Consider the following 24,900-nt stretch of genomic DNA (forward strand, 5'->3'; position numbering starts at 1 on the left):
ACCAAAACCAGTACAAGTTTTACTGCAATTTTGAACTGTGTTCATACAAGTAATTTACAACTGACAAGTATTTTATGCTTACCTGTGCCAGGCTTGCATGGTTCTAGAAATAAAACAGTATTTTTTATACAAAAACAATTGGCCTAGAGTTCAGTTCTTGTGTGTGTGTGTGAATTCATTTGCTGACTGAGGGTATACATCCAATGCTTAACACTGTCCTCTGATACTGCCTTACTGCTCGACTAAGCTACCATTTTAGAGAGTAATGTTCTATCTAACTTTAACCTCTGGAGACCCTTAGACTCTATACTGACTGCACCTCACTTTGGTGCAGTATATATAGAGCCAGTTTCTTACAACCTCCACCCAAGAAATCATTTTCTGGCCCCAGAGAACGATTGCTCCTACCCCAGGGGTCCAGAATCATGTCTTGTGATGGCAGGCTGGTGTTTACCAGTCAGCGAACCCACCAGAGGCTGGTCGTTTTTCAGGGGGCATCTCTAAGATGCCCGCTGAGTGCATGGTATAATAAATCCCACACTGGCATCAGTGTGGGTTTAATGTGCTAAGAAGTTTGATACCAAACTTCCCAGGTTTCAGTGTAGCCATTACAGTGCTGTGAAGTTCTGGAGTTTGTAATGACAACCTCCCAGTCCATATACTCTTTGTGGCTTTACCTCACTTACATTGTCTAAGAATGGACATATTCTGTATGGGTACAGTGCTCATTCAACTGTACCCTCGCCAGTGGTATAGTGCACCCAGCTAGAGGGGTGTCTTACCTATCCCATAGACAGTGGGTTGCAGGCATGACACACAGTTAAGTCGACTCTTCACTTTTCTCGGCACCAAAACACGCAGCCTGCAATGGCTGTGTGTGTGTGTGCGTATGTGTTAAGGTACAGGACCTCTAAGGGCGGCACAATATGTGCTGCTTCCCTTAAAGGCATTCCCTGGTCACAGTGCCCTTGGTACCAATGGTACCTTTTACAAGGGACTTAAAATTGGCCCGGGGTGCAAAAGTACAGTTTTGGGAAAGAATAAAGGCCCTGGGAACCTGATTGGCAGGGACCAAGGGCATATCAAGTCAAAGTGCATCTGAAGTCTGGCAAAATATGCGGGGTGGGGGGGGGTGTTACTGCAACAGAAACCCACTTTTCTACACAATGTGGAAAAAAATATGACGAAAGTTGACTGTAGTAACTTTCAACGCAAACAGCTGTGGGTCAGCATACAGTGCAATTGAACAATTTTTTTTGAAAATATTGGCAGTTTTGAGGCTGGTCCCTGGCACTAAATCAGATTCACGGTAATCTGTGTTTTAAAACTTGAAATATTCAGAATACTTATCCCACATTGTGGGTAGGTACTTGCCTGAATCCTGAAGTGTTTCATAGAAAGCAAAAAGTGGGCAAGCCTATTGGTTGTAGATTTCGACTGAAGTTAAAATAATTGGGATATATTGTGTTCTCTTTATTCACCAAATCATTGAATATGTTTAAGTTAGGATTGGGGGTGGAGGGGATATACGTATCGGATGTGAACGTATGAGAATTGTGAATAAAAAGATATTTTCAAAAGTCTTGTATCTCAATGCCTAGTGGAGCAGGAGTGCATTATGGGTAACCTGCATGCGGTACGTCGTCTGCTCAATAGGAATTTTAGAGCAAGAGAGACCAGGCAACATATATGAGAGGAAAGAAAGGAATGGCAAAGCGTGGTGTATTGACTAGAAATATGGGCTGAATTGGTATCAGTAGCAGTGCCTTTGACTGGAATTGGAGCTCTACCGTAAGAAATTCTTTAACTGAGGATGAGGAAAAATCCAGGGGTTAGGCAAAATCCGGGCTCAAAGGTGGTTATAAATGATGGCTTTCTTTTGTAGGGATAGTTTAATACGCATATAATACACTTCTTTTCCCAGGGTGCTCATGTATAAGAGAAGGCAGGTTGTCTAGTTCTGAAATAATCTCTGCAGGCGTCGAAGGTAAGCTTAGAGGCATCCATTTTAGGATTCTGAAAGCTAAACCATTACCATATTTGATTTCATATGCAGTATGTGGAGTACTCTAGGCCCAACAAAGTAATGAGCTTATAGCAGAGCATGCATTAATTGTGTGTAAAAACCTCGCGGGTTCAATTACCTGTCAGCAATCTTTTTTTTTTTTTTTTACATGCTTCTATGCATTAACAGAAACAAAATATTTTTGTAAACAGAAAAACAAAGTATTTTGTTTAAAAATCTCTAAGCCATGTAGGTAAGAAAGAAAGGTATGGTGCACATGTTTGAGTTTGTGCCTTTTGCGACTTATGTCATTATTGGAAAATGTTCAAAGCGCCTTCGCACATTCCCTTGAGTGCTGAAAGGTACCTGGTCCCTCTAAAACCCACATAGGGGGAATAGCATTGGCAAAATTGTTTACATTTGTTTAGGCCTTGTTCAAGTACGTGTGTCTGTGTAACTGGCACTCAGGAATTCTCATAGAAATCTAAACTGTTTAATGCAAGATAGCCAGCAAGCATTAAAAGCTAATTTTAGTTCGCAATATCAACAGACCATATCTTCGCACCCTGGTCAGTTGGGGCATGTGATCAGAAAATCCATGCCGTTGCGGTGCTTCTTTTATACACTTTTTGTCAATGCAAATGAATGGAGAGAAGAACTTGTGGTATAGTAGAAACTACAGATGGGCACTAATGGGCAGGTGCCGGGCTATTCTCTGGGAAGAATGTGAGAAGACAGTGAAATGTTGCAGTCAGCTAGGGTAAAAGGGCTGGCTTTACTAATTTCTGCTTCTTTGTGTCCGAGTCCGGATGAGGCTGTACTTACTACTCCAGTTAATAATAAAAAAGCAATTTGGATGGGTTGCTTGAAATAACGTCAGCCACTAATAATTACTCTAGGTAGGTTGCATTCCACCCATCCCTTTTTAGTCTCGCCTGAGCCAGTGCGCATGCGCTGCCCAGCGAGGCTTTAGTAAGGGCTTTAAATTAGGTCTTGCCTGAGCCGGCTCGCATGTGCTGCTCAGCGAGGCTTTAGTAAGAGCTTTAAACTAGGAATACATGCTCGTGCAGGTGCTTTTCTTTCTTTTTTTTTTTTTTTTTCTTGTTGTCCCGCTGTTAGCCTTTGCATGTGTCTTTCTAAGACAGACAGCACGCAATTGGCCAAAGGTGGGTGCATGTCCTGCCTTCCCTGGCCTAGGGTGCTTGGGAACGCGCAGGGTGCCATCTGTTCCGGATCAGGTTTTGATGGCAGGGGCATTCTTTACAGATCGATACTTGTTGATTCTGTCTTCTACTTTACATTGTTTCTTTCCTGACGCTTGTTATATGAATCGAGCGGTAGGCAGAGTTGTTGTTTTTTGTGAGTTAGGCAGGACCACGTGGGGTTCTGCCTAACGCCAGTGTGTATGTGAGAGATACAGTGGGGACAAGGGGGTGTGCGAATAGATAGGTGAGCTGTAAGCCTGGGTGAAAGCGTAGTGCAATGTGTGTGTGCGCGTGTTCCTCTGGGGATGTATGCTTCCCCTGGCTGTGTTCCGTATGTGTACTGTGTGCATTCGTTTTGTGTGTGTTTTATGCATGTGTGCCCGTTTTTTTGTTTCTAATATTCAGCCTCTTTCTGCTCTCCAATGTGCCCCCTTCGAGATCCTCCTCTCAATCCGCATTCTGCTATCACCCTCCTACCCAATATTGGTCCTCCAGCACCACGTCCTCCACCATACCCCTCCTCCACCATCCCCCTCCTGTAAAAGCACTCGCAGCATCTCTACCTTACAGTTGCATACCTGCACGAGCTACTCACTCACAAGCATTGGCATAGCCAATAGGTCTTGCCTTTGGGACCTTTAGCCATGAAACACATGATGTTGTTGCACCAAGGATATTGTGCTGTATAACTCAAGACCTAAAAGGTCCCAAAGGCGAGACCTATTGGCTATGCCAATGCTTGGTTTTTTTTTGGTGCCTAAGATGCCACCTCAGGTTAGACAGCTATACATAAATCAGCCTTAATCCTTTACCAGTAGGAACAGTCCAGCTCGAACTGGCAAGCCATGTCTTTTCTGAACCAGAACACAAGCAGCCCAAGATTTGGTTCGCTCTAGTTAGGGCTTTTCAGTCAGGTGCAGCCTGCTTCCAGTGGCATAGTGAACACACGTCCCTTTTCTGGATATACCTGCACTGAAGTAAACAAAAAAGTGATAGGTGGGATGCTTGAAACCATCTCAGCTGCTGATTACCTCATCCTACCCACCATGGCACCTTGGGTTAAACCCAGCCATATGCAAATCCTTGATCCTGCTTTATTAGGAGCGATCCAGCCCAAAATGCCAAGCAAGGTCCTCTCTAAACCAGAACACAAGCAACCCAAGACCTAAGTAGGTCGTAACCCTTCTTGGGTTTAGTTGCTTTAGTTCCATCTAGAGGGGACCTGGTCTGGCAGTTCTGGCTGCATTGTACCTTTTGATGCAAGACTAAGATTGATTTGTATAAGGCACAGTGGGCGAAACACGATGGTTTGGAATAAGACTAAGCGTGGCTGAGATTATTCCAACCTGGCTCACTTTAGATGCAGCAAGCCTGGGAGCATATTTCTGCAGTGATGGCAAAATTGACAAACATGGCTCTGGGACATAGGAAAATGGGTCTAGGAGCCTTTGCTTTGAAGTCACAGAGATATAACGTTCTATCTTGGTGAGTGTCTGACAATTACAGGCTATTTTAAAGGTATGCCCTTGCCCGTCCTCCAAATAAATTATCTCTGGAGGTTTGTAAGGGAAACACAACAATTTAAAAAAGTTACTAAAGTTGGATAATGCAGCACTTGATGATCTGTCACCTGTACAAGTTAAAAAACCAAGTAGCCTGCCAGGAAAGCTGCTGAAGCAGTGCTGTGACCCTAGTGCTACTTCTCAATTTGAGCCCTATCCCACTTAGGTCTGACTTCATTACTGCCTACGGAAACGTACTGTATGTTCTTTTTTCCCCAGAGTACATCTGCTAGCTATCTTAAGAGAGTCATTACAAAGGGATACATAGCCCTCTCAGTAATGCACCCGGGTTTCTGTAATGGAGGACCATCTTTATTGTACGTCAAACCTTCCACTCGCTTGGTCTGCTTGCTTCAAAATTCCTTACTGCACCCTCCTAAGACTCATGACATTCTTCCACAGAGTTTTGTGGTAACACAATTTAAGAGCATCCCTGAATGGTGCACAGCTTTTCCTTTCTTGTTAATGAGCACAACATTCCTCTCTACCCCTTATTAATTACCATTTTTGATTAATAGCCAATGGCCTGTCTGTTCCCATAGTAATAACTGATATGTGCGATTTTGATTTTTCCTTTTTATGTCGGTGCATGTTTGAAATAGTGCTTCTAGTGAAATCCAATTATATTCTGGTTGTCCTAGTGTTTACATTCGAATCTGACCAACAGAATGCTCTTAATTTTGTTTCAGAGTCCTGAGAATGGCAGACGATTTCGATATTGAAGCAATGCTTGAAGCTCCTTACAGAAAGGTGAGAAGTAGACTCCCCCTGGGCTTAAAGTTAAATACGTTTTAGCTTTTCTTGAAACTGCTGCTAAGTTTTAAACTAACATCCCTGGAACCCTCATGATTTATCTATTTGGATATATATTTGTATAATTTACTAAGTCGTTATGTATTGTTGATGTAATAATTTTGTGCAGTAGTTTCACTTCAGCGTGATGAATAAATGCCCATCTATCTCTCTTTGTAGACTTGCCTAACGATATCTCACCTCTACTCCCATGAATTCACCTTTGATTCCAGTGTGAACTGTCAATCATAAGGTAGTAATTGAGTGACGTATCGCTGTACCGTGGTCCCCTAGGTAACATGACTTGCCTACGAATTTCCGAGTTCCAGTTTGGTATAGCAACAAGGTGAATGCAGTGGTTTGGGTATGTAGCGGGGGTCCAAGAATAACTTTCACCCAGTCATGGAGAGTTAAAACACCAACAGTAGGTCTGCTAGTCTTTATGGAAGAGTTTGACAATATGGTTTTAAAAAGTGACATAAAATGATCAGGCTGTGTCCTCTTTAGTAGTGAGTGTAACCAAATTCTTGGATCCCTGAATATGTATATTGTACATATAACTTTCTTAAATATTCAGGTTATTCCGTATGTATGCTGTAATCGGTGTGTCCACATTTTAGATTGAAAGTTCTGATGTACTCTGTTGGTAGAGATATTGCAATGTGGTTGTAAAATGTATTGTACTTTACCTTATTATGGTGAGGTGATCAAATATGCATGCTTTTAGTTTTCATACAGTGTTAATTTCTTAATATATACCTGTATAGTAGCTGACTTTGCCAAAGCTACAGAAAACGGGTGTCATTGTTACACTTTATTTAGCATTTAGTGCTACCACCCTGCAGCAACTTTACTAAATAATATCTGTGTAGTTAAAACATTTGCATTTTTAATATTTTACTGTTTAGACTATCATAGCTGCTTAATGTGAAATTAACCACAGGCCTCTATTTTGAAATGGATATTTTACATGTAAACGGGCATGGCTTTAGGGAATGTGTAGGCTGGACTGGTGGATAATTGATGACCTTATTGGGAGTCAACGTTACTAAAGCAGTGTGAATCCCTGTTTGCTTCAGGGCGAGATGTGTGACAGAGGTGGCATCAAGCTCTTACTGCCCCAACCCTCCATCGAAAATGGGCGAAGATCTCAGGAATGGCATCGGTCACAGGAAATTGCTAGTGATTGGCTGCTAGCATGGCCACTTGGGACTAAGGCAGACATATAGCCTTGGTACTAATCTTAGGGACCCTTGAACAAAATGAAAGTTTAACAATTTTTATACAATTTAACCACTTAACCACTTGAGGGCCATAAAGCTACAGGCTCTTCACTATCTAAGTTATGTAAGAGAGCTATAGTTTAATTATGTTCAATAATTTAAAGATAATTGTAAAGTTACATTTTTATGATTTAATGTCCCTCTTAATTAACGTGAGCTGAAAAGTGGTTAAACATATGCCCCTTTCTTTATAGTTTTCCACATACAACTGCTAAGTAATTAGTTTTTAAATTATTTTGTGTTTTTTTTTCTATTCCTGTTCCCTTTACCCTTTGACAACTTGAAATTTTTCCACTTCGTCTTCATGATCTTCTTCTATCAACCCTGCTTAGGAGGACAAATTGGGCAGTGCCAATGGCCATGAGGAGCGCAGCAAGAAGTAAGACTTTAGCTTTTATTAAAACCACTAGCACTGTTTATCGTAGAAATATGAGAGAATGAGGTCCCTTCCCCCAACATCTAGACCTTTTGGATGTGTTTGCAGAACATTGTATCATGTTTGTTCATTACATTTTAGGCAGTTTAGCTAAAAAAAAATTATATATATATATCATTTTTTTTCTTCAGCTTTGCATTGGTGTTTAAGAAATGATTATGCATTCTGCCGCTGCTTTTAATGTAACATTTCAACAAACAGCATCCGTTTCTTTATAACAAAAAAAATTAAGCACCTGTTCCCAGAACCACCAGGGAACTATAAAAAGTCAATTATCCAATCAGATAACAGAAGTCCCAAACGTAGTTGCTGTCCACACTCACTCTTTCTTTGCTTGAATCGCACCACAGATTGATTTGTCACGTGTGCTGTTTTGAGCCATCAGTTCCATTGGAAAAATAAGCACTAAGCACCATAAATGACTAGTCCTCATATCACTACTGTAAGGTAAGCCAATCTCTGAGGAAAGTAAACATGACTGTACAAAATGCATACATGTCGTAAATCACTGACGACAACTAGTCGGAAAATATCCAAAATGAAGAGGGAAAGCATATGGTATTCATTGCTGGATGGGATAATCCCGCCTCGGTGTCCTTAATAGAATTGTAACTTTCAGTTACGAAAGCTAGGCAGATTTTCTTTCGAAAGCTAGGCACATTTTATTTCTCTTTCAGGACCGTAGGCTAGGATTATGCTAGCAACATCAATACAGACTACAAATGAAACCTTGTAAAGCTTGTCTCTGAGGACCAGTCTGCTGCACTTATTATAAATTCATGATGTTCTCTAAACGTGCACCCAAACATAAAGCTTTCGAGGACATTCCCCCTTCAAGCTGAATGTGTCCCAAATGTCTTGGTATCAATACCAGCCTCTTGCATTATCCAAATAATCCATTGGGCTATTGTAGGAGATGACACTGCTTTATACGGTTTAAGTAGTGCAGTGAGCAGTTGTCTTTCGCACGGAGGGCGCACTTCCGTCATCAACTCTTAAGCCTTGAGACACTGAACCACACACTTTAGGGACATCCCGAAAAGCAGAGTAAACGGTGAGGCGGGATGAAGAAGCTAAGGCCTTGGCCTCTTTTTTGATTTCTATTATCTTTGTCATGGGACCTATGGCATCTAATAACTTGACCTATCTGTGCCCTTTTTGGGATCTTTTATAACTTCAGCCAAGAAGGTGGTTATCCTGGGGTCTATGTTTGGGATTACGGAGACTCTCTGCCACATACTCTGCTACCAGGCGCAGTGCGTCCATTGAGGCGTGGGGGAGTAGCCCCCCTCCCGCTTCTCCCTCAGCGTCTTTGAACTTAAGTATCCTGAATCGGTTTACTTAAGTTCAAAGACGCCGAGGGAGAACTGACAATCATGTCAGTCAGCATGAAGTCGGACCGCCCACCCGTTCAGACTCTGAAGGGGGTGGGCGGTCTGGCGTCCTGTTGACTGACATGATTGTCAGACCAGTGGGAGGCAACCGGCAGCAGGACAACACGTGCGCATGAGTGGGGACGGAGGGCACATTTTTTGCCGGTGCCCAGTCATGCGCACTTGTGTTTTTACTTGTTTGCGCATGCCCATTAGGAGCCCTTTGGTCTCAAGGGGCAGCCGGCGGGCGAAGAATAACCGTGCCCTAAGCCCAGCAGTGCCAGGATTGGCTGAGAGGGGCTGCCAGTCCACTCCAGTGCCGATGTGAATGCGCCAAGGGGAGCAGAGGTGCAGCGGACCGGCTGTGAGGTAAGTAAGTTTTCCTTTTATATTTAACTCCCCGCGCACGCCGCGACTGATCCATTGTCATTTTTCCGGTTGGTTTTAGGTGACGTTGGGATGTTCTTGCTGTTAGAGGCTTTCTTCTAACTTCGTAGTCCATGTGTGCCGTCCCAATTGCCGAGTATTTGCACCCCTCTTATGTAACACGAGCACAACAAGTTTTAACTCTTGCCCGCAACCATTAGACCTTGTAGAAAAATCTGTCCACCTGCTAGTCTAGACCGAGGGATATTTGATATTCTTCACGCACCAGCAGCCCCTGGAAATTTATTGATCGCTTGGAGCAATTAACCAATCCACAAACCAGTTTTGCAGCATGGTGCGTATTCAAGAAAACACAGCACCGCGTAGTAAATTCCCCAGCAATGCGGCAGGGCAGGTAGAGCAGAGGACGACGTGACATCAAAGGGAAAGTCGTCGAAGGCGAGTCTTACTGCGTTTGAGAGAGAAAATATCAAATGTTTATCACAGTTGCACTCCCAAGGAAACTGTGCATTCCGTGCCTGATGAATATAATCTACAGAAGTTTCTTTCAGATTTTCATGGTTTTTGATTTTTTGCGCAATATGATTTGCATTTGAAAATGCCATTGGTTGTTTTCAAGGAGTATAAAGCAGCATACTGGTGTGATGTGCTTGCTGCTAACTAGTACGTTGCTGAAATATTGTGCATCACGTATTGTGATGTCAGGATCATTAGAGAAGCCTTTTGTATTGAATAGTTCATATTTTTCAGTAGGCATATATTTTATTTTAGGTAGTTAGGTCAAAAAACGTAGTTTTTAAAAGCCATACGTAAACATGATATAATAGAACATCCGTACACATTTACAATGAATTGGTCTGCATGGATTCTTTTTCGAAGCGTAAGTGTGAAGAACTCCAATACTCGAATAATTGCAGCCAGTAAGTTCTTTAATGTATTATCCAGTGCTCAAACGTTCCACTCTAGATGTCAGCCGCAAGTTACACCCGATCGTGTTTTCACCTGGTGGTGTAGAAACCATATGCATGCCATATTTAGTTTATTTCAAGATGTCTAGCGCACTTCAACTTTCACTCTCAGTGAGTAATGTTTGCGCTGCACAATGGGGTCACCACCTGCTTAATGGTGATTCCTAATGTTTCTGTACCCTCTGGTTTGCTGCTACCCCTTTATAAATCTATTTGATCAATACAAATAACATCCCCCTCCCCCACTAACCATTGTGTGTGCGCTTTTTGGGGTCCACTATACAACACAACACACTAACTAGAAAGAAGCACCCATTCATTGCACACGAGGGAACTTGCGGGCAACATGAAAGCAAAACATGCTTGTTAAAGTGGACAAACATGATGGGTATGTGGCTGGAATTAAAGGTACATGCTTTTTTAAGCTACCTACACTGTTATCATATAAAATCTCTGTCATAACTACACTTTCACAATTGCTTTATCAACTCTCTTGCTTCCTCAAAGTTACTTAAATGCACATTTGCGTGCTCTTTTTTCAAACTTTCGGGTGGGGGGAGGAGGCAGGGGTTTGAGGAGAATCTAAATTTGCCTAGCTTAGTAACAGTAACTTTCAATTCTATTAAGGACACAGAGGCGAGGATTATGCTTTTCCTTCTTCGCTGTTTATTACAACCAAAAACTCACAGCAGCCCAGAAAAGCATTTAAGTCCAGAAATTTCTATATCCCAAAACAAAAAGGATTCGGAACATTACATCAGAAAAAATAAATTTAAAAAACTACATATCCCATCAGTATCAACATAATATTAGTCCTTCCATAGTGTCCATAGCATGAAGATACGGCGTCCATCTTGTGCCACCTTCCTCTTTCTTTGTGCGAGTCACGCCAAAGTTTCAACGGTCCTGTTTCGAACCTTCATTACCTAGCGGATGAGAGACAACAGCGTAAGCGTTGTCAAACAAATAGAACTCTCAATGCAAACTCCTCACATGGATAAGAATTGCAGTAACAACACAAAAATGAAATTGACAGTGAAGCAAAACCTGCTTACTTACTTCCATAAGGGTGGGATCTCCCAAGGAGGTTTGGGAGGGATAATCCTGTCCTCCGTGTCCTTAATAGAATTGAAACTTACGTTACTAAGCTAGGTAAATTTCGAATTTGTCAGGACCGGAGGCTTCAGATTATGCTCGTTCAAAGCTTACTTACCACTACATTCGCAATATCCACCATCGGTTTGAAATAAAACCTTTTAAAGGTGGAATACGAGGACCAATCTGCCGCACGCATCAAGTCCTCCTAACGCACTCCCAATGAGAGAGCTTTCGAGGCCAAGGCCCCCCTAGCCGAATGAGCACCGAACATTTTAGTATCAATACCTGCTTCCTGTCTACACCCTGCGCTGCCCCAGAGCCCCCATCCCTTCAAACTTTTTTAGGCGCAGGTGGGTCTCCCTCTAAGGGCTCTGTGCTAACCCCAGGAGTCCCTAACTGCGCTTGCGCCAGCTTTGCACACTCTTCTACTATGCGAGCGGAGAGCCTGTCCTCCATGGGACCCACTATCTCCTGCACATATCTGTAACTTGAGCTGTCTACAGCCTCCTAAAACTCATCATCATATAAATACTGATGAGTTTCCTCCTCTTCTGCGTAGTATCCCTCTGCCATAATTTGTTACCCCCCTTGGCTATTAGCTTAAGGCAGGCTGCGGTCTGCACTGGTAACCGCAGTACCAGAGTATGGAACCAGAAATTCACTGAGGCAGTACCAGCCTCTCCTCATGCCGACCCTCTCAAAGAGACAGGGTCCAGGCCGCCTCTCTGCGTGCTTATTAAAAAAGAGCTAAGCCCTTGGTAATCGACAAACTCGGCCAGTTGACAAATGCGGTAAAAAACGCTGTTGGTGCACCTTTTCTGCCCGTAGCGTCCACGCGGTAGAACCGCCAATACCGACCCCGTTGGGGCGTTCAAAAGTGTGTAATTACAACAGGCATAGAAGGTGAGGCGGCGTGCGATGCTACTGCACGGCTCCTTCTCAGCACGGCTCCCGTCAGTGAGAGGAAAACCTCGCTGATGAGAACGAGACGCGACGGCTCCCTCTAGTGGCCAAACAGCGCCGCGACAACAAAGGGGACATTGTGTGAGGGGCGAAAACGTCCCTGCGATCAAAGGAATCTGTTGGCATAAACAAGCAACACACACTATTAAATCATTACAGAGCCCCCAACATGACAATAGAATATCAATAATACCGTAAACCAGTTACAATAAACATATGTAAGCAAAAAAAAAAAAAAAGACCAATCTAAGTGAGAGAGATGAGCAAAGGAACTTAACTGGCTGCGAAGCAGCGAAGAAAGAGGAAGGTAACACAAGATGGACACCCTATCTTCATGTTATGGACACTTTGGAAGGACTAATATGTTGATACCCATGGACTGATGGGATATGTAGTTTTTCTGATGTATTTTTTCTGATGTAATGTTCCTAACCCCTTTTGTTTTGGGATATGGAAATTTCTGGACTTAAGTGCTTTTCTGGGCTGCTGTGAGTTTTTGGTTGTAATAAACAGCGAAGAAGGAAAAGCATAATCTGAAGCCTCCGGTCCTGACATAGAATCTCCCTGAACCCCACCATATGGTGGCTGGACTCACTCGCTCGCCTCTGGGCACTCATATAAAACTTTTACGCCCTACCACTTTTAAATGTCACCAGCCACCACTGTCTGCTACCTTCTTTGCTGGGATCCACTCTGCAGATCTGGGGTGAATGAAGATGTCTGGATCCAAAATGTCCCACGCAACCTCAACTGTGAATCGAAACTGGTGCCAGGGCCACACCGCAGTGTCCACTGCAAACGAAGGAAATATGTTGTGTAAGGAGCACATTTGTTGCCCTGCGACCTGTAATAAAGTAATCGGTAAAGGAAATTAATCGCTGACAAGCAATACTTGCAGGACTATACCAGCAATATAGTATTTCTTGATAATTAAACAGAGAGCAGGAAAAGTGTCTTAACTGAAAGAGGGTCTGGACAGCAATGATGGACTGTTTGGGACTCTGGTTACTTGATTGGATAATGGACTTGTTATGGTTCCCTGGTGTTTCTGGGAAACTGATATTAACAATAGCTGCTGTTTGCTGAAATGTTATATTTAAGCAGTGTAAAAAAGCATTATCTTCGCTTCCGAATCTGATGTAGAATTGCAGTTCTCCTTTGGAAACTATTGCTTTGTCCAGTCTTGATGAACTAGATTACCTTGTCAGTTTTGTGTGTCTAGCCAAAAGTCTGTACTCTAATTTGCATTGCTAGAGTGCAAAAACAAAGGCTTTTTTTCTGCACCTTTAACTTGGTCAGTTTCTATGGGTAGCTGTAAATTGCTTTTCTGTGAACGATTAGTTTCTTTCAACTGCTGCTTGCATTCATGTACTGCTTCAGAGCAATCTAGCTATTATACACTTTAGAGTTCAATACTGTATTTGTTTTGTTAAGGCTTATTCTTATTTGATGATTGTAAAAATCTTTTGTTCCCGTTTTAGGAAAAAAAAGAGCAAAAGCAGGAGCCGCAGCCGGGAGAAGAAAAGAAGTAGAAGTAAAGAACGCAAACGTAGCAAAGATCGGGAAAGAAAGAAAAGTAAAAGTCGGGAAAGGAAACGAAGTCGCAGTAAGGAACGAAGACGAAGTCGGTCAAGGAGCAGAGATCGCGATCACAGATTTAAAGGCCGTTACAGGAGCCCGTAGTATGTTTTCATTATTTCTTTCTAGTGTTCATATGTGGTTGTCCGCAGACATGAGTTGGAACATAATCTTTTTTTTATGCAATGAAATGCTATTTTTAAATTAGATTTTACATTTTATCTATGTCAAATCTTATTTTCTGGTTAAGATCTTTCTGGACCACATCAAAAAGTTGGTAATATACACTGCATGTTCTTTATAGTACGTAGCAGACTAGGTCGAGCAGTAATAAAACGGTTTTACATTGTATCTGGAATGTAATGATCCCATTCAGCACAGTAGTACAATTCAGAAATATTGATGCGGCCAGGAAGAACATGTACATCCAGTGATTTCTATTACATAGAGGACAGTGAGATGAAATGGGTAGTTTCCAATAATTGTTCAAGCGAACAAGTACCTACTACAGCCTACGTTTATTTTGTCACAAAGCAATTTTTCAAGGCTGTGGAGAGATACAGAACAGCCACGGATGTTTACAGAACATATTGGATAGAAAGACCAGGAAAACCATGAGTGTGTGATAGTAATTTGTTTGGTTGAGTTCCCCAAGAGAGATTAAGATTGTATTGTATCTGCTGAATCGCCATAGTGTAATGAACATTTTAAGATAAGAAGAGAAGAAAACAATGCGATACATAAACAAAAGCATAGCTACCTAATGATATTGAAATAAGTATAAAGTACTGTCTAAGTCTTGCTGAAGAATATAGAACAAAGTCCTGTGCACACTTATAAGGATAGGTGTTTTAGTGTAAAAATGAAATAACTTTTCTTGCTGAAATTATGAAGGTCGACATCAGGAGTATCATATCATACATGGGCATTTTTAGATCACTCCAGATCAAAATTTTATTTTTGTGCAGAGTTTTATATAGCGCGAACTTGACCCGAATCGAGTATCTGAGCGCCTTACATAGCACCATTTACGTTACATGAGGCCACACATTCATTTCTGTTAGGCACAGGTAGATTAAGTGATTTGCCCAGAATCACAGGATGTTTAGCGTCATTACAGAGACTCGAACCCAGTTCCCGAGGTCGAGGCGCCCTAGCTGTTAGGCCAACTCCTCGCCAATCAGTACAGAAAGAACAAACCGGCTGACACGTGTTTCGTCACAACGTGGTACAATTGTGACTCTTCAGGGCTGGGAAGGACACAGAACAATAAATAAAACAAAAGAAGCCTCTAAATGGCGCATAGCATAAAAAAACAAAAATAATGAGCATGGGTGACGACAAGGAAAAACACCTCTGATCACGTGGAAACCTATGCTGTGGATAGTACAAGAAAAAGGTGACTTCACACCACACAGAATCAAAACTGTGGAATGGTGGTATGGAAAACAAACAGTAGATATTGATGGTAGCGCATCAGTATGTCAATCTAAAAGAAGACCAAGGATGCCTCGCAATAGATGAGCCTAATACTAATGTATGTTACATTGAGAATGAAATCATAAGTAACAAACAAGTGTGTGTGAATAGTGACATGGTACGAAATGGTAGACATTGCGACGTTTTTTTACACAGGAAACTAATTAAAAGCGGTATGCTTAAAGAATCCATCAAATTGTAAAATATAGCACTAGAGGTGACATTGCAACAAGGAGGCGGTTATAATTTGAATAATTGGCAGGCGAGATGCCGCAGGAATAGCACCAAAAGCAGGGAAAATTATTGCCCAAAGCAGTAATAATGTAAATCTAGAGTTCCTATAAGTAAAAGCAGATAAGAAACACGCTTTCATATACGCAACCCCCAAGTAAATTCAGTGTTGAAATGCATTTAGAAATAAAATTGTGACTTACGGCACATAACCAAGCCAGTTCGAATAACTGCATGTTCAATGAATATCAAGAGATAGCTGGTAAGAAAACAGGAGAAATGGAAAGCTAGAGTTGAAAGAAAAGTAAAAAGTCCTGCAGTGGCGGTAATAATCATTTTAGACGAACCAGCAGCCCATTGGTGTAGCATGAAACCTCGTAGTGGGCATGCAAAAGGTTCGCAAGCAAATTAACAATATTGGGTCTACCTGTATATTTGGCAAAAAGTCATGGAAATCTAAGGGAGAAGGTACAAAATAAGTCTGTTTAGGTATAAAGTCAAAAAGGCATAGGTGGAGTCACGTATAAAATTGAGCAGAAATTAACAAATAGTGCGTGCACTCACCGCAATACCGGTGATAATTCCGACCCGGGTTGATCAAAAGGAAATATCGGGAAAGTTGAAGGTAATCCTTCCTGGCGTCCCCAAGTTAAAGGGACACGAGTGAAAGGATGGGTACGTCCGTATAAGAGGAGATCTGTGGGGAAGGAAATGAGTGAGAAAATGGTCTAGAGATACAGTCTGCATACTGATGGTATGGGGAAGTAGGTAAGAGGGCTCCTTGTGGGCTTAGCTGCGCTCCAGAATCCGGCGTCTCGGATTCACGTTGTCCTATCCAGGGTACTGGGAGTGGACAACGAAGGCGGAAGCGTTGAAAGCAAGATAGGGGGGCAGAAAACTAGAGCGAAAACGCTCAACTGGTAAGGCAACTGGAAGTGAGTAGTTATTAGCCGGGAATAGAGCATAGCAACGGTATGTAGGGAGGAGTAAAAAAGTTCATGGTGTATTAGTTGTGGTGGCGCACATGTATGACAATTATTAACCCCGGTTGTGTCTACAAACAAGCTACTGTCACATGAGCATGTGATAAAAGGAAATTAAACTAATGCAGGACATCTGTGTGGTAGCCTCCTATGGGAATAAGCAAAATGAGTAAACTTGAAGGTAATTAGTGTACCGTGTACTCGTATTGAGTAATGTATAACATTAAACCTACCCAATACCCATGTTTTTTTTGTATATTACCGGATATCGTTTATGAGATGCCATAAATTGAAATGCAGAGGCTCACCTTCAGTAATGTGGAAAGAAAGGATATTAAAAATATGGTATATCTACAGGAAGTATCGCAACTTGAGCAATGATATGGGTAGAATTAACTTTAATTTCTGTGAGTCCACTACGTACAATGACCTAAATTGTAAAGTGTCAAAATAAAACAAAATCCATCATTTTGTGTTGGTCAGTTTGTTAATATACCATTTGTGAAGCATTACTAAGTTGAGTGAAGTTAATATAAACAGCAGAGATCACTGGCAGCAGTTTGGATGATAACTTTATTTAGAAGTTGAAGGAACGCAATACCGGAACAAATGTTCATTTGATCACTGTCTTGTTGATAGTCTGGCATAGCCTCTTAAAAGGGATTTGCACACAGTGGAAAGCAAAATCACATTTGTTACAATGTTCTGGCCATATTTAGGTGAAGATTTATACTTCAAATGCCCATTAAAATAACAGACTGGTTTAGAAACAAATAGCGGCATTGCCTTATAAACCACATTTTATATTCCCACTTTACAATTGGGAAAAAACCTGTTTCCATAGATGTAAGAAATTGGGTTATTACTTGAGTAGTGCAAGTCTCCCCTGTGAACAGCAGCTCTGTTCAAAAGAAACTCCCAAGAGAGAGACTGAGCCTGCTGAGGACAAAGAAACCAGACGCTTGGAACCAACACTGCACCCGACGCCTACTGAAGTCAGGAGTGGTCACTCTGGAGTAGACTCGAGCTCACAACTGCAGAGGAACCTTCTAGAGACCGGTGGGCCGTTTTTATTTGGGCCAGAGGCGTTGCTTCTTTGTGGACAGGACAGCTGTCCACCGGGGTTCTGGGCCTTTGGGGAAGGCAAGCAGCCCTTCCAGGGTTTGGGGGTCACTTGGCCTGCAGGACGAGTCGCTTTTTGGCACAGGTTTCTTCAAGGGCTGCAGACAGGCCAGTCGAACTAGGGCCTAGTCAGTTGTCATCGGGCATCGAAACTATTGGTGTCTCTTCGGTCCTTTTTCTTTAGATCGCCAGGAATCTAAGATTCAAGGTTTAGGGGTGCCCCTAAATGCTTAATTTAGAAGTGTTAAAGGTGCTGGCAGGTAGTAGCCAATTGGCTGCTTAGCTTAAGGGTTACTACACCCTTTGTATGTCCACTCCCTTTGGGGAGGGGCATACCCCTAATCCTATTAACTGAAATCCTCACAAACAAGTTTAGTATTTTCAAAGGAGGGGGTCCCTTCAAGAAACCTTCGGGGTGGTCCTTGCTGAGAAGGGACCTGCCTCTCTTGCTTAGTAATTTTTCCTGCCGACCTTCCTGTCAAAAGTGGGGCTTAATCTGGGGGAGGGGCGGGCATTTCCACTAGCTGGAGAGTCCCTGGTAAGCATTTCAAAGGGCAGGGAAGCCTTTGAGGCTCATCGCCCTTGAAAGCTTTTCCTGCATGGGGGTAGGTGTGAAGCACCTCCAACCAGAGCCGGTTTTGTTTCGGACCCACAAGAGCACTTGGTTCCCACCTCAGGGGTGAGAAAAATGTCTGGAAGTAGCATGTTGGTGCAGACCAGTCAGCCATACACGATGAAGTTTGGTAGGTTTTCAGGGGGCACTTCTGAGATACCCTCTGAGTGAATTTATTAATGAATCCAACACTGGCATCAGTTGGGGCTCCTTAATCTGAGATGTTTGGTACCAAGCATCTTTGCATTCAGTGAAGCTATCTTGGAGCTGTGGAACTGGTATTGACTAGCTCCCAGCACATGTATTCCGTACTTCTTTACTATGCGCTTAAGTCTAAGAATGGACTTCGACACCATAGGGGCATATCTGTTCATGCAGTTATGCCCTCACAAGAGGTAGTGCACCCTGCCTAAGTTAGGGCTATGAGGCCTGCTGTAGGGGGGGAACTTATCTATTTCTCTTGCAGTTCTGGTAGGCCTGGCACACAACAATGTGTGCAAAGTAGACTCTTCACGTTTAGCTGCACCAAGACATGCAGGCTGCAGTGTGCCTGTTTGGTGAGGGGTCTCTTAGGGTGGCTTAATACATGCTGGAACTCTTGGAGACACTTGCTGGTCACAAGGACCCTGGTACTACTGGTACCTTTTACTTGTCTGTGGGCGAGAGGTGTGCCTATGGTGAAATCTAAGGTACAGTTTTGGCAAAGAACAAACACTGGGAACCTTATCAGCAGTAGCTCAGTGGACCTTCAGTCAGTTGCATTCAGAGTCAGGCTAAAAGTGTGGGGGCTGGGAGTTAACCATACCAAAAAAGAGTACTTTCCTACATAATGCTAGTTATGACGAGTGCCTGGCAGCTCCCACAAAATATAGTTTTACAAAACCCATGTCAAAACTAGACCTGCATTGACATTGACCATCAATGTCATACATATTGGCTTTGGGAATGCTTATTTTCATGTTTTGTATAATTTTGTTGAAACTGGTTACACTGATTTTCCATTACGAATATATTTGGGAAATACTAGCTTGCATAAAACATTTTGCTAAACGAAGCTTCAAAGAGATGGTACCTAAAATTTTACAGTAGTGTAGCTAAATGTTTTTGTCAGACGAATGTGAGCTGTAGATCACATGTTTTGCAAACTCCTGCTATCTAGTGTTCGGTCCTGATGTTTGCAAGTTGTTTTTCTTCGAAGAAGTCTTTCCAGTCACGAGTTAGGTGACTCCTCCTATCGATGAGAGTGCGCATGGGCATCGACTCCATTGTTAGATTGTTTTTTCCCGCCGCGTGGTTCGGATATGAATTGCTGCGCTCTGGTTCAACACAGTTTCTCGGGTTCCCCTCGGTGCGCAATACACTCACCCTTGACTGTAATGTTTTCGATCTTGTATCTTCATTCTCCGCGTATCGTATTTACTCGAAATCCCTTTTTCGATCTGGTAGCTCGTGGAAGGCAGTCGGACCGACCTGTGTCGGTCCGCCTCGCAGTAGATGGAACGGACTCCATTTAAATTCTGCCCTCTGTGCCACATGTAGTTCCCCCACACCTACTATCACGAAGTGTACAACTTGTGCTTGTCACCAGAGCACAAAGACAAGGACTGCGACGCATGTAAGGCTTTCCGAACAAAGAAGATGCTTCGCGATAGTCTGGCTCGACGTCGCGACATGCAAAGCCAACACACAAGATCCATTCCAGAGCTCTTCGGAACAGGAAACCGGAGAAGCCATGGGAGCAGACGACAAACCGGATCCCGTCTCGTAATCAGGCTCCGATGTTGACTAAGACATCCCGCATGGGCAGCGTACCGTGAGTACTGATCCTCCCTTGCCTAAAAGTCCACTTAAGACTCAGAAGAAGGCTCCGGTCCAATCTCCGAGTGAGGGCCATGGTCTGCACCGAGAACCTGTTTCTAACGCGCCGGCTCAGCACCATAACACATCCCAAAGCCTTCCGGCTCCAAGCGGAGTCACTCAAAATCTGGCACAGAGCCAAAATCTTCGGGATCAAAGTCAGGCTCAGCCCAACCTCCTTTGACGAACACCTTGGCATCCAAAACACCGGCGCCGAAACAGAAGGATGCGAAAACTCCAGCGAAGGAGCTCCATTTTGATGTTCCACCCTCGAAACCGGATCCGAAACAAAGAACTCTGCATTCGTCCAATAACTCGACCTATTACCACAAAAGTGACACTAAAATGTAAACCAGAGACGGGGGGAAGTTTACCACGTCCCTTTAAAAAGGAAGAATGTGGGCACTAACCCTTCTCCTTCTTCTCCTTCTCCTCTTTCTCCTGAGTCTCAACCATTAATAATTTCACCTGCTGACCCACCACCACCATATATACCAGATAATCAGGTTGATGGGGATGGAGCTGGGGACAATGATCCACCACCTACAGAGCCCTGTGGAGATTATAACACTAAATCTCCCACAGGACACGATCCTGATCTGTGCCCTACTAAGCCCTCTCCACAAGACGACCGTGTAGGATACATAGAATTGTTAAACCGAGCTGCTAATTACCATGGGGTCCATTTACATAAGAAATCCCTAGAAGATTTCCTTTTCGAAACTCTTAGCAGTTCACAAAAAACCTGGTACACACATGCTCAAGGGTATGCTCAGACATGTACATGGCATTTTTAATCCTGTGCGCGGATGTATCCTCAACCCTAGGGTAGACTAGAAACCTAAATCTGCACCATCAGACCCAGCTTCCATCAGGGGACAGTTACCACTAAATTCTCTAGTTGTGTCCAATGCACTTAAGAGGACTAATTCCCAAACGTCAGGGGATGCACCCCCCCCGACAAAGATTCTGAATGGATAGACGCCTCTGGAAAAAAAATAGCCTCCCAAGCTGCAAAGTTGGCGCATTTCCAATACACAAGCACTTCTAGTTAGGTTCGATAGGGCGCATTGTGATGAAATGGGGCAGTTGCTCCAATTTCTACCCAATGAGCATAAGACCAAAACCGACCATTTAACACATGTCTTGGGGCATGTTTCACAATTCCTACCCGTCCTGAAGTCAATAACTACAGACAAATGGGTACTAGAAATTATCCATTCTGGTTATTGTCTGGAGTTTACCAACAATCCTCCAAACATTCCTCCACATATACACAAACTGTCACAAAACCTTTTACACCTCAACCAAGAGGTTCAGTCTCTCCTGTTGAAAGGAGCTATAGAGCCGAACCACTACAATACCACGGGTCGGGCGTACCCTCCTACTTTCTAATGCCCAAAAAGGAAGGTTCTCTAAGACCTATCTTGGATCTCAGAGAATTGAATCTTTACATACAATCATACCATTTTCACATGGTAACTGAAACTGATTGCAGTTCCCGGCTCCTCCCCTCCTCGAGGATGATGGCGGCAGGTAGCTGGCGTTCTGCTTGCTCCTGCCTTCGCTGTGCAAACTGAGCATTTTTCGGCAGCTGGGCGTCAGAGAAAAGCGGCTATGCAGCTCGTCCTGGCCTGGTCAGAGCAGCCAAAACAACTTTATCTCGGTCAGCCAGCAAGGGCAGGAGAAACGTCGCATTTTTCGTGCCCTTTTCATAACCCGGATACCTGCAGACCGGCAGATTCTTGGAACCAGCAGATTTTTGGAACTGCGTACTTACTTTCCGCCCTCTCTGCTCAAAAAGGGTGTTATTCATGTTCTGATTCCAGCGGACCTTACGGAGCTTACGGACCCATGGCCTGCAGATTCCAGAGTTCAGATTTATAGGATTTGTGGACCCGCTCTCCGCTTCAAAGGATTTTTCGTTCTACTACAAGTAATGCTTGGTGAGTCCTATGTGCCTTAAATATACTACCGCACAGAAACCCTGGGCATAGCAGTGGTACTAGTGAAGCGGCTGGGCTTGTGCAAAGTGAGGGCGGTTGTTTTCTCCTGTCGAAACTCACCCCGTTGCTCTGAACATCTGTTTTGACTCTCGTTCGTCTGTCCCGGTGTGTGTCAGTCAGCTCTTGCACATTCCTGGTCAGGGGAAGACGCATCGACCCTGCCACCAGTTGCTGTTTGGGGAGAGCGGGGGACGCAGCAAGACTACATGTCCCAGGAGGCTGCGGGTAGCGGACCGGCAGCCCCACCCCCTGGATACCGCGGAGGATAAAATCAACGCTCCATTTGTGGCCCTCAGAGACCCGAGGAGGACGGGACGGGGCTATCCCCCTTGACTCTTTGTTAAGAGGAGGTAACGGACACTTGCTTCCTTTTGGCTTGCCACCTACTGACTTTGCCTTTCTCCAAGGACATTTTTTGTTCCGATCTTTCTGATTTGTCTAACTATTTTGTTACACCCAAATCACACTATGACTCCCAAGGGGGATAATATAAACAGCACAACATTGCCCATTGCTACAGAAGTCGATAAAGGCATATCTCCCCAGCCCACACATAATAGATGGACTAAGCGATTGCCCTCACAAACAGTAGACTCAGACCAAGCTTTCTCGTGGTTAGATGAGTTTAACACCCTGTGCAAAACTACATATGTTTTAGTAGAATCACCGCTTCCCGCCGAAAGCTTCTGTGCATCACCCGATACCGACAGTCCCTGCCAACCCCTCCCATCATCCAAAGAAGCCAACGCTGAAAACTCCCAAAGGATTGCATTTCCCCAGTTCTCATCTGCTAAAAGGAAACGTAATGGGGTTAATAACATTGGGAACCAATCAAAACTCCAAAAATTGTGCTTAAGCCCCACAGTTCCAGTCAGCATTTCTTCCACGACCCCTGAGGCAGTCGAGAAATTAGTCGCTCTAGCATCTCCTATACAGCTGGATTTATTATCCCTTATTGAACAACTGGTCAGCTCTATTATATCACCACTGATAGAAAAAATAAACACACTAGGGGACAGGCTGACGGGAATGGAGGAAACCATCAAGTCTAACCTGATAACCAATAAAAGTTTTGCAACACCTAATTGTTCCCATCCACCTTCTACTCCCAATGACCCTAAGCCAATCACGCAAGACAAAAGGGTTTCAACCCAACCAATAGTCTCTAACGCACCAGCCCCAATAGCTCGCAAAACCTCTCTTACACCTGTTTTGCTGCAGCTTGCTGCTCCTAGAGCACAGTATAATAAAGTTACTCCTATCCAACTCCCACCGGAGGCAGCTCCTTTTGTGTGTGTCCTCGCTGGAGTACCAGTACTTTCACCTGGGAAAACCGAGAGACAGCGTGACCTGCTGAACAAGGTTAAATTTTGGCTGACAAAAAACAGACCCCTGCCACCTAACCTCGAGGGTACAATAATGAGTGTTAGAGGGGTGGGTTGGCTGGGCTCCCTCCAAAAAGATATCGCTGGTGATCTAGTACTCGTTAGATTTAGGCAGAAACACATTGTCCCGTACCTGTGCACCCCAAGTGGGAGACGGCCCAATCTCCATCTGGGATTTGCATGATTTTTACCCTAGAATGCCATGCATCCCCTCACCCAGTTTAAAGGTAGGGTGCAACATGTTAATGGGCAGAGGACTCTATTTATTGAGCGGCCGTAGTTTTCCCACTTATACCCGACAGGAATCATTGTTTTATAGTCCTAAGTATTGGAACCCCTATTAATTACTGTCTGATTAAATCTTAACCTGTGAAAAGTACGTTATAATTAAGATATTATCCCCACAGGTTGGGCAACAATTTTTAACTTGTAGATATGTGTTATTGTATGTATGTTTTTATGTATAACTGATTTAAATTGTACGCTTTTATGATTTTTGAACCAAAATCGAATGAAGCTATACAGACGGACTGAGACACATGGTAACACTTCCAACAAGTGCTCCCACTTCTGCTACAGGACGACTTTGTCTACTCTAGACTTAAAGGACGCATACTTCCATTTTCCAATACATCCTGCTCATCGCAAATTTCTCAAGATTTATGGTAGTGGCCCATCATTACCAGTTTAAGGTACTCCCATTCGGAGTTACCACAGCTCCCAGAGTCTTTACAAAGTGTCTTGCAGTGGTCGCTGCTCACCTAAGAAGACGACACATTCATGTTTTCCCCTACTTGGACGACTGGCTCATCAAAGCCAGTACGTATCCAAAGTGTCTCCAACGCACTTGCAGGACACTGCAGTTAATGCACCGACTGGGATTTACAGTCAATGTGCTGAAATCACATCTTCAACCTTCCAATGCTCAAAACTTTCTATGAGCCAGTTTAGATACTCAAAGGACTCTAGCCTTCCCCAGTGCAGCCAGAATTCGCAACATTCAGGCTCTAGTTCTCCAGTTTCTGGCCACTCACTCGCTGCCAGGTCACGTGTATATGCAACTGCTGGGAATGATGGCTTCTTGCATCATCCTTGATCCCCATGCCAGGCTTCACATGCGTCCCCTCCAGGAATATTTAGCAAGTTGGTGGAACCCATCACAGGATCTTTTACCAGATCTAGTGTTGGTAATCGGCCGTACTCATCGCTCTCCGCAGTGGTGGAACCCACAAAATTTATGAAAATGACTGCCCTTCGTAGACTTTGTTCTACAGACCATGTTAACAGTGGACTCGTCCCTCACTGGTTGGGGAGCTCATCTTAAACATCACACAATGCAAGGCCTGTGGAGTCAGTGTGAGAAAGTGGCTCTATATATACTGGCCCCATAGTAAGGTACAGTGTGTATAGAGCCCACAATCCCCAGAGGTTAAAGCCAGGTATGACCTTACTCTCTAAAGTGGTAGCTTGTAAGGCAGTACCAGAGGACAGTGTAAAGCATTTGTTGTACACACTCAGTCAGCAAAAGGTTTCACACACTCAAAGACTGAACTCCAGACCAATTGTTCTTATAT

At 43.5% G+C, this 24,900-nt stretch overlaps 1 protein-coding gene across 1 annotated transcript in view; it reads left to right on the top strand.

Annotated features, from left to right (window-relative positions):
- The window catches only part of RBM39 (RNA binding motif protein 39), a 171,133-nt gene that overhangs the window by 53,903 nt on the left and 92,330 nt on the right, over positions 1-24,900 (top strand). Inside the window, exons 2-4 of the mRNA XM_086932346.1 lie at positions 5,462-5,522; positions 7,180-7,226; positions 13,554-13,754. Coding sequence (XP_086788472.1) covers positions 5,472-5,522; positions 7,180-7,226; positions 13,554-13,754 — 299 coding nt within the window. The 5' untranslated portion in view covers positions 5,462-5,471. The remainder of the gene's footprint in view (positions 1-5,461; positions 5,523-7,179; positions 7,227-13,553; positions 13,755-24,900) is intronic.

Source organism: Lissotriton vulgaris, chromosome 7, assembly GCF_964263255.1.
Source record: "Lissotriton vulgaris chromosome 7, aLisVul1.2, whole genome shotgun sequence".
NCBI classification, from domain to species: domain Eukaryota; kingdom Metazoa; phylum Chordata; class Amphibia; order Caudata; family Salamandridae; genus Lissotriton; species Lissotriton vulgaris.